Source organism: Lactuca sativa, chromosome 7 (assembly GCF_002870075.4).
Source record: "Lactuca sativa cultivar Salinas chromosome 7, Lsat_Salinas_v11, whole genome shotgun sequence".
Taxonomy (NCBI): Eukaryota; Viridiplantae; Streptophyta; class Magnoliopsida; order Asterales; family Asteraceae; genus Lactuca; species Lactuca sativa.
Genome location: NC_056629.2, coordinates 51,620,287 through 51,630,401, shown reverse-complemented (window position 1 = coordinate 51,630,401; position 10,115 = coordinate 51,620,287). Strand labels below are relative to the sequence as shown.

General features: G+C 32.7%; 1 protein-coding gene across 1 annotated transcript; it reads left to right on the top strand.

Moving 5' to 3' along the window:
* The first annotated feature begins 495 nt into the window (after positions 1–495).
* LOC111905383 (myosin-17) lies at positions 496–9,469 on the top strand. The gene is made up of 35 exons (XM_023901083.3): positions 496–756; positions 1,762–1,890; positions 1,974–2,117; positions 2,201–2,346; positions 2,447–2,603; positions 2,679–2,897; positions 2,994–3,280; positions 3,372–3,518; positions 3,602–3,703; positions 3,781–3,838; positions 3,924–4,025; positions 4,104–4,141; positions 4,232–4,529; positions 4,605–4,736; positions 4,816–4,925; positions 5,009–5,069; positions 5,142–5,319; positions 5,400–5,605; positions 5,687–5,806; positions 5,886–5,984; positions 6,060–6,281; positions 6,363–6,502; positions 6,573–6,690; positions 6,770–6,823; positions 6,908–6,988; positions 7,073–7,243; positions 7,338–7,493; positions 7,568–7,774; positions 7,859–7,996; positions 8,071–8,141; positions 8,238–8,337; positions 8,413–8,526; positions 8,621–8,701; positions 8,780–8,862; positions 8,942–9,469. The coding sequence occupies exons 1-35, from the start codon at positions 754–756 to the stop codon at positions 9,063–9,065; spliced, it is 4,596 nt and encodes a 1,531-aa protein (XP_023756851.1). The 5' UTR covers positions 496–753; the 3' UTR covers positions 9,066–9,469.
* Positions 9,470–10,115: the final 646 nt, after the last annotated feature.

The following is a 10,115-nucleotide window of genomic DNA, read 5'->3' as shown; positions in this document are numbered from 1 at the left end:
TTGTATAAAAATACACATTTTTAAAAAAAAATCAAAGTTTTTTTTTTTTTTTTTATCTTTTATTACTAATTATTTGAAAAATATTATTTAAATGCCACATAAAAAATAATTAATTCCCCCAACTAAATTTATACGAACTGTAAAAACATTTATTGTGAGTTAAAAACTACACCTTTTCAAATAATTTAGAATTTAAAGAGAGTGAATGGTTTCAAAATTTGAATTTTCGACACAAGGTTGAAAAGGGTAAATCCGTAAATAAAAGGAAATACAGAGCTTAAAGTGTAGCCGGCTAATCCAAAAATGGCTGTATAATGTCTGATTTTTGAGCCGAGAGCCGCTTCGTGGACTGGACTTCCATAAACTCGCCGCTCGAGCTTGACCAGACGACAGAGAAGTCTAGAGAGAGAAAAGGTTGTAGAGCGAGAGAGCAAGAAACCCCACAACATACACATTGCTTTGCTGTGTGTATAATAATATATATACAAATTGGTATTACCCAATAAATATATATACATATAGATACAAAATTACTGCGTCATTTCTGTGATAGAGAGAAACTATTCCAAAAAAGTTCACCTTTGCATCATCATCATCATCGTCGTCATAATCTCTGTTGAATACTCTTGGGTTTCTTCTTTATCATCGTCTTATTATTACCGATCTGAGTCACCGAGCGGTGTGTGGTTTCTCCGACTCGTTCTTCTCTTTATTGATGAGAAGGAGATCGATTGGGCTTAGAAGTCATCATTAATGGTATGTTAATCTTGTTTTTGGTGAAGTAGCTCAATGGTTATTGGTGGTATTTGCTTGAATCTTTGTTTTCAAGGTCAAATCTATTCAACGAAGAGTCCACATGTTTGAATCTTTGTTTTGTTCGTTGTTAGTTGCTTATGCTTATTGATGCTACATGTTTCTTCCATATTTAAGCTAGGGGATTATGTTTTTTCTGTGATTATATCATCCATATGTGTATCGCTGTATAATCTATTTGCGTATCCGGCTCAATCCGCTCAAATTTTTTTATCGATTGAGCTCAGATTCATGAACATACCTTGAGGAACAGGGAAGGGTATAGGTGTAAGTTAGTTTTTTCGCTGTTATTTGTAGTTGACGTTTTAGAGCTTAGATTGAGGGGCTAATTGAGCAGAATCCGCTAGATACCAGAAACGTGAAGTAGCAAACTTTGATAAATTTGAGATGAAGCCAATCTAGGGTTTTATGAGACTCATGAACTTTTATGTGTTATCTGCACCATTTCTGAGCAACCACATGTTTTGATGCTTATTTGAACTGGAAACCAACTTCATATACAAACTTTAAACCCATTTTTCCCAAATACTACCTTACATATATATCCATGAATAATCATCATCTTCTCTTAGGAGACTTCAAATAACTTGATAATGTATATATCCACCTATTCAATAAGTTTAATGGAGTAGCTTTGAACAACTAGTTATCATTGTAATTAGTGTATGATAGTTTGACTTGCAACTTATTCTTTCCCCATTGATAATAAGAAAAAAATCAACGTGTCATAGTGAGTACAAAATATATTGTCTACCCCATTAGTTAGAAAATTGATATACAACAAAATGAACCTATGAAACTTAGGTTACATAACTTATTATTGCTTCAAAGTCCAATGTATATAATAATACATACAATGTTCAAAGACTAAGTGAACCATTTCAACTTTCTAGAGCTTTTTCTCTTTATGATTCTAATGGAATGAAGTTTTTTTTTTTTTTTTCACAGGCTGCTCCAGTTAATATTATTGTAGGGTCACACGTTTGGGTTGAAGATCCTGCTTTAGCATGGATTGATGGGGAAGTGACCCGAGTTAATGGGCAAGAGCTTCATGTACATACCACAAAAGGGAAAACAGTGAGTATTTTAATGTTTAATCATACATTGTATCAAAGACACCAATATCTATTTCACAAAATAATAAACTTATTCAACTACAGATTGTTACAAATGTCTCAAAAGTGTTCCCTAAAGACACTGAAGCTCCACCTGGAGGTGTAGATGACATGACACGGCTATCATATTTACATGAACCAGGAGTGTTACAAAATCTTGCAGCCAGATATGAACTTAATGAAATTTATGTAAGAATTAAGATGTCATATTTCATCTTGTTTTTTAAGCTTATATCAAAAGAAAACTGATATAAACATTTTCATTTTTGTAGACATATACTGGAAACATTCTAATTGCTATAAATCCATTTCAAAGATTGCCTCATTTATATGACACACATATGATGGAACAATATAAAGGAGCAGGATTTGGAGAACTTAGTCCCCATGTTTTTGCAGTAGCAGATGTTGCATACAGGTATATAAATATAAATAATATACTGATATAATACATTAAGACATGAACATTCTATTTTCTTGTTTTCTTTTTTTTATAATTTAGTTTGTTTTATGTATAGGGCTATGATGAATGAAGGAAAAAGCAATTCAATATTGGTCAGTGGAGAATCTGGTGCTGGTAAAACTGAAACAACAAAGATGCTGATGAGATATCTTGCACATTTAGGTGGTAGATCTGGAGTTGAAGGAAGAACAGTTGAACAACAAGTCCTTGAAGTAAGAAAAATTTACCTTTTTGCCACTGACATTCGAATGTCTTGAATACATGTTTACAAAATACATATTTTCCAGTCAAATCCAGTACTTGAAGCATTTGGAAACGCGAAAACTGTGAGGAACAACAACTCTAGTCGATTTGGTAAATTTGTAGAGATACAGTTTGATAAAAGTGGAAGAATATCAGGGGCAGCTATTAGAACATATCTTCTAGAAAGATCTCGTGTTTGTCAGATATCAGATCCTGAAAGAAACTACCATTGTTTCTATCTTCTTTGTGCTGCACCACCTGAGGTAGATTTTATTTTTTTTTTTATAATTTTGTCTAATAATAAGTAAATAATGTCATAGATTTGTTATCACTTCCAATATCATTGCATTAATTTGCAGGATAGAGAGAAGTTTAAATTGGAAAGTCCACAGTCATATCATTATTTAAACCAGTCAAAATCATATGAACTTGAAGGTGTAAGTGATGCCCATGAGTATCTTGCTACAAGAAGGGCAATGGACATTGTTGGAATTAGTGAAGAAGAACAAGATGCAATTTTTAGGGTTGTAGCTGCAATTCTTCACCTTGGTAATGTCAATTTTGCAAAGGGAAAGGAGATTGATTCTTCTGTGCTTAAAGATGAGAAATCTAGGTTTCATCTCAATGTCACAGCTGAGTTGCTTATGTAAGTTTTATTATATACATATATATTACTAATATTAATATTGATATTATTATATTATATAAATGGTAATGATAATTCAATCTCTGAATAGGTGTGATGCTAAGAGCTTAGAGGATGCATTGATTAAGCGTGTAATGGTGACACCAGAAGAAGTGATTACAAGAACTCTTGACCCTGAAGCTGCATTGGGTAGCAGGGATGCTTTAGCAAAAACAGTCTACTCTCGTTTGTTTGACTGGTGAGAAAAACTTTGACCAGTTTCAAAATATGAATTTCTTTTTTATTTTTCAAGAATCTAACTTTTATCTTTACGTCTTTTAGGATTGTGGAGAAAATAAACAATTCAATTGGGCAGGATCCGAATTCAAAGTCACTAATCGGTGTTCTTGATATATACGGATTTGAGAGTTTTAAACACAACAGGTATTGTGTTACAAATTTAGCATCATTTTAAATGGTATAACTTACAATGCTGATAATGAAACGTCTGTTTAATATAGTTTTGAGCAGTTTTGCATCAATTTCACAAATGAAAAACTCCAACAACATTTTAACCAGGTTAGGTTTTTTGTTTTTTTGAATTATTCATCAGTTTATGGGATTTACATTTACTGATATTTGTCAAACTCTTTTGTTATTGTAGCACGTGTTTAAAATGGAACAAGAGGAGTACACAAAGGAAGCGATAAATTGGAGCTACATAGAGTTTGTTGACAACCAAGATGTTTTGGATCTGATTGAGAAGGTGTTGACTCTTGACTAATCCGTTTGACTTCTTTCTTTTGTACTTTCCATTAATGGAAACTAATACATTTCATTACAGAAACCTGGAGGAATCATCTCGCTTCTTGATGAAGCCTGGTATGATTATTTGATTATCACATTTCAAATTCATCTTTTAAGACAAGATTTTAAGAAAAATTGATTTATGTTTACATTTACTTGATGCAGCATGTTCCCGAAGTCAACTCATGAAACTTTTGCTCAGAAGTTATACCAAACATTTCCAAAACACAAACGTTTCATAAAACCTAAACTTTCACGCACTAGTTTTACAATAGCTCATTATGCTGGAGAAGTGAATTATTTAGCTGATCAATTTCTAGACAAAAACAAAGATTATGTGGTGGCAGAACATCAAGATTTATTAACTGCCTCAAAGTGTCCTTTTGTTGTTGGTTTATTTCCTCCACTTCCTGTTGAGTCTTCCAAATCTTCCAAATTTTCCTCCATTGGGTCCCGCTTTAAGGTATTACTTTTAATTTTATCTATATAAATGAAAAAGTGTTATTTGTTACATTAATCTTTGCTTTTTTAACTGCAGTTGCAACTTCAATCTTTGATGGAAACCTTGAGTACAACAGAGCCTCATTACATAAGATGTGTGAAGCCAAACAATGTTCTCAAGCCTGCAATTTTTGAAAATCTAAACATTATTCAACAACTAAGATGTGGTGTAAGTATTGTGAAAAAAGATTCTTGATTTCTCTTTTTTCTCAAATCTTTATTTCTAAAATTTTTATCTTTTAATATAGGGTGTTCTAGAAGCAATCAGAATCAGTTGTGCTGGTTATCCCACCAGAAGAACATTTGATGAGTTTCTTCTTCGTTTTGGTGTTCTTTATCCCGATGTTCTTGATGGAAAGTATGATTCACTTCTTTTCTGTTTCTATTTTCTAATTCCCAATGATTTCTTTCATCTAATTATAATGCTCTTTTTTAATTTAGGTATGATGAGAAGGTTGCATGTCAAGTGCTGCTTGATAAAATGGGATTGAAAGGCTACCAGGTAATCTTCAAATCTTTATAAAAGCTTCTAGATACTTTTACAAGATTTCTCATTGTAACCATTATTTTACAGATTGGGAAGACAAAGGTGTTTCTAAGAGCTGGACAGATGGCAGAACTTGATGCAAGGAGAGCAGAGGTTCTTGGAAATGCTGCTAGAATCATTCAAAGACAAATGCGTACTTATATTGCTCGTAAAGAGTATATCTTAATACGAAAAGCAGCTATCCAGTTACAGGCTTGCTGGAGAGGTATTTTATAGCAAATCTTTATAAAAAAAATACTCACTTTTGTTTACAAAAAATTGATTCCTTTTTTATAATGTAATCAGGTTTATCAGCTTGCAAGCAATTTGAGCAGTTGAGAAGGCAAGCAGCAGCAGTTAAGATTCAGAAGAATTTCAGGTGTTTTGTTGCTAGTAAATCATATCAAACACTGAGGGTTTCTGCAATCACTTTGCAAACTGGTTTGAGAGCAATGACTGCTAGAAACGAGTTTAGATACCGAAAGCAAACTAAAGCTGCAATTTTCATTCAGGTACTTTGACTTTAATTAAATAAAATTTCATATATTGTAATATAAATACGGGTTATGAATCGATTTTATGATGGAATTCAGGCTTACTATCGTTACTATAGAGCATACTCTTACTACAAGAGTCTCCAAAAGGCTGCAATTGTTACTCAATGTGGTTGGAGGCGAAGAGTTGCTAGAAAAGAGCTTCGATCACTCAAAATGGTATATCATTATTTTATAAAAAAAAAAGAAAAGAAAAAACCCGAAGTTTCTTTTGTTAATAAATTTGTCAAATGTTCAGGCTGCAAGGGAGACAGGGGCTCTGAAAGAGGCGAAGGACAAACTAGAGAAACGTGTGGAGGAACTTACATGGCGTTTGCAGCTGGAGAAGCGATTAAGGGTAATTTTGTAATTTTACTTAAAAACTATCCTTAATGACGTTTTTTCTTCATTGGTTTTGACTCTTTTTTCACAGAGTGAATTGGAAGAGACAAAAGCACAAGAAGCTGCTAAGTTGCAGGAAGCTCTACGTGTGATGCAAATCCAAATTGATGAAGCAAATGCTAAAGTGATTAAAGAACGTGAAGCTGCAAGAAAAGCCATTGAAGAAGCTCCTCCAGTTGTTAAGGAGACTCCGGTCATAATTCAGGATACTGAAAAGGTTGACTCGTTGACTGCTGAGGTGGAAAGTTTGAAGGTAATGAAAAAACTTTGACCAAGTCATGGTTTTTGTGATGAAAAAGGGTTTTTAAATATTTGTATCTTTATCTTATTGCAGTCTTTGTTGCTGAATCAAAAACAAGAGACAGAAGAGGCTAAAAAGTCTTTGATAGAAGCCGATGCCAAAAATGCAGATTTATTGAAGAAGTTTGAAGAAGCTGAAAAAAGAGCATATCAGCTTCAAGAATCTACTCAAAGGTGAGTAGAAGTTTGTAATTTATATAAAAAGATAAAAAGTTTTAAATTTTTTAATTTTTTGGTTGTGTAGGCTTGAAGAAAAGCTCTCAAATATGGAATCTGAGAATCAAGTACTTCGCCAGCAAGCACTCACCATGTCACCTACCGGAAAGTCCATGTCAGCAAGGCCAAGAACCATGATTATCCAGGTACCCCACAAAAAAATTAAAAAAAAATTATTATTATTTTTTTTCTCAATAGATATTAATTATTAGTTTTTCTTTTCAGAGAACACCAGAAAATGGGAACATTCATAATGGAGAATCAAGGATTACTACACCTGTAAGAATACTTTAAAAAAAAAAAAAAAACTCCGTAATATTTTCAAGATGCAATAATTTAAATATTTATTATTATTACGTGTAGGATACGGCACTTGCATTATCAAATTCAAGAGAGCCAGAGTCTGAAGAGAAACCACAAAAGTCTCTTAATGAAAAACAACAAGTAAGCAAAGTGATTACGATTAATGAAAATTAAAAGATCGTTTTTGTATTTTTTTTAATTCATTACATAATGTGTGTGATTCAGGAGAATCAAGATCTACTTATCAAATGCATCACACAAGATCTTGGATTCTCAAGTGGGAAACCAGTTGCTGCATGTTTAATCTACAAAAGCTTACTCCATTGGAGATCATTTGAAGTTGAAAGAACCACTGTCTTTGACCGAATTATCCAAACCATTGCTTCAGCTATAGAGGTAAGTTTCACATAACAAATTCAAACATTATATGATGATTTCAAAATTCAAATTAGGGTTCTTGAAAATCTTGATCCTGTGTGATATGATGCAGGTCCATGATAGTAACGATGTGCTAGGTTACTGGCTATGTAACACATCCACATTGTTAACACTTCTTCAACACACCCTCAAAGCAAGTGGGGCTGCAAGTATGACCCCACAAAGGCGTAGGACATCATCCGCTTCACTTTTCGGAAGAATGTCACAAGTATGTAAAATGACCATTTTACCCTTGTATTCTTTTTCAATTTTTTTCACTAATTAAAATTTTATAAAATTCAGGGACTACGTGCATCTCCACAAAGCACTGGACTTTCGTTTTTAAATGGTCGAGTTCTTGGTAGGCTTGATGACTTGCGCCAGGTGGAAGCAAAATATCCGGCTTTATTATTTAAACAGCAACTCACTGCTTTTCTTGAAAAGATATATGGAATGATACGTGATAATTTGAAAAAAGAAATATCTCCATTGCTTGGATTATGTATCCAGGTAAGTTTTATTATTTTTTATATATTTTATGATATTATGATTAAATTTGGTGTAAAAATTTGGATATGAAATTGAAATGTGTAGGCTCCAAGGACATCACGTGCAAGTTTAGTTAAAGGGAGGTCTCAAGCTAATGCAGTTGCTCAACAAGCATTGATTGCTCATTGGCAGAGTATTGTTAAAAGCCTTGATAGTTACTTGAAGACAATGAAAGCTAACTTTGTAAGTTTTATAATCTTTTAAACCGACTCTTTTATAAAAATTACTTGACTTTTTATGGATTTTTACTTTTTTAGGTACCTCCGTTTTTGGTGCGCAAAGTATTCACACAGATATTCTCCTTCATCAACGTTCAGCTATTCAACAGGTAAATTGCATTAAATATGTTTATATTGTATATCAACTATTTTTTTTTTCTTTTTTATAAAAATGCTGATGATTATATATTTTTTTTTGGTGGAAGTCTTTTGTTGAGACGTGAGTGCTGCTCGTTTAGTAATGGTGAATATGTGAAGTCAGGATTGGCTGAATTAGAACAATGGTGTTGTTATGCCACAGAGGAAGTAAGAACTTTTTATATATTTTTTCAAAAAAAAAAATCTTGATTTTGTAGTAAATAATATTTGATTGATTTATAGTATGCGGGGACCGCATGGGATGAGTTGAAGCATATCAGACAAGCAGTTGGATTCTTGGTGATACATCAAAAGCCCAAGAAGACTTTGAATGAAATTACCAATGAACTTTGTCCTGTAAGCAAATTTATTTTAATAATAATGAAAACTTTAATTCCCTTTTTCTCTTCTATTATATTCAAGATTGTGAATTTTTGTTATTTATACACAGGTGCTTAGCATACAACAGCTATACAGAATCAGCACCATGTATTGGGATGACAAATACGGGACCCACAGTGTTTCATCAGAAGTAAGTTACTACTTACACAACAAATATGAATTCCATCTTATAAAAAAACTTAAAACCTAAGGGCGTTTTCGTAATTAGGTCATTTCAAATATGAGAGTCATGATGACAGAGGACTCGAACAACGCAGTCAGCAGCTCGTTCTTGTTAGATGACGACTCCAGGTAAATATCTCAAAACTTGTAAAAACTTTTCAGGGGCAAAATCGTCTAAAATGTGGATATTTATTTGTGTATGATGCAGCATACCATTCTCTGTGGATGACATCTCAAAGTCTATGCCACAAGTAGACATGGGGGAGATTGAACCTCCACCTTTGATACGTGAAAATTCAGGTTTTGTGTTTTTACATCAAAGGGCAGAATGATTGATGTCTGAATAGTATTATAGAATATCTCTATTCAGACATGTGTATACAGAATTACAGTCCGTCTTTTTTTGTTTTTTTGGTGTGTTAATACTATTTTTTTGTTGTTTTTTTTTTAATTCCCGGGCAGTTTGGGTTTTTTATTATTAGTGTCTGGGGTCCAATTTATTTTGTTGGCTTCCTTTGAGCCCTTTTGGGTGGGGTTAAATTAAAGGGGGAATTTATTGATTTTTAGATGATGATATGGCAATGTTGCCAAAAGTGTGTTTTGAATGGGAGGGTGGATTAGGGTTTTTATAGTTGCAAATTGTTGGGTTACAATTTGTGGTAGTTGTAAGGTAAGAAAGAAAACCTGTATAGTTGCTTTGTGTAAATCAGTATATGACATGACACCTTCCCTAAAACGTCTCTTTTGTGTTTACTTTTTTTTTTTTTTTTTTTGTGGTTGTCTTTGTGTACTAGTGAAAATTTATAGAAGAGTATTCTATAATTCTGTTGATAATCATTGTGTTATGTATATATGCATTCATTATAAGTAACTATTGATAAACCATCATATTCCATGTGCAAATCTTGACTTTTATGGAACTATGATTACAAAATTTCCCATTTTTCCTTTTAAGTATTCGTGATTGGTGTGGTAATGGCAAAACACATGTTTTCATCATACATCATAAGAAAAGCACCTAACAACATTCTTGTCCTTAAAGAGGCTAAAATGTTGAGTTTCCGAAATATTTTAAATACCGGATATTCACAAAAGCGGAAATAGCATGACAATCTAAATTTTGTGCTTTTAGCAAAAATGACCCTGAAATTCCGTATTTCAAACTAGAGCCAAGCGGAATCAGAAATTGACATTTAAAATAAGATCACACTTAAAGTATTTTAGAATATGATATTCTGGATTGACATTTAATAAAGCAACATTTTAAAGTACATGACACTTGAAGTATCTTATGAGAATTTGATATCATTAACAAAATACCTAGAGAGTATATCATTATCTCCGACAAATTATACATCAAAATCTGTTGTTCCAGATAAGTT

Coding starts and splice junctions, on each gene's coding strand:
- LOC111905383 (XM_023901083.3), top strand. Junction 6,282..6,362: donor CTGAGGTGGAAAGTTTGAAG/GTAATGAAAAAA, acceptor ATCTTATTGCAG/TCTTTGTTGCTGAATCAAAA. Junction 7,244..7,337: donor CCATTGCTTCAGCTATAGAG/GTAAGTTTCACA, acceptor GATATGATGCAG/GTCCATGATAGTAACGATGT.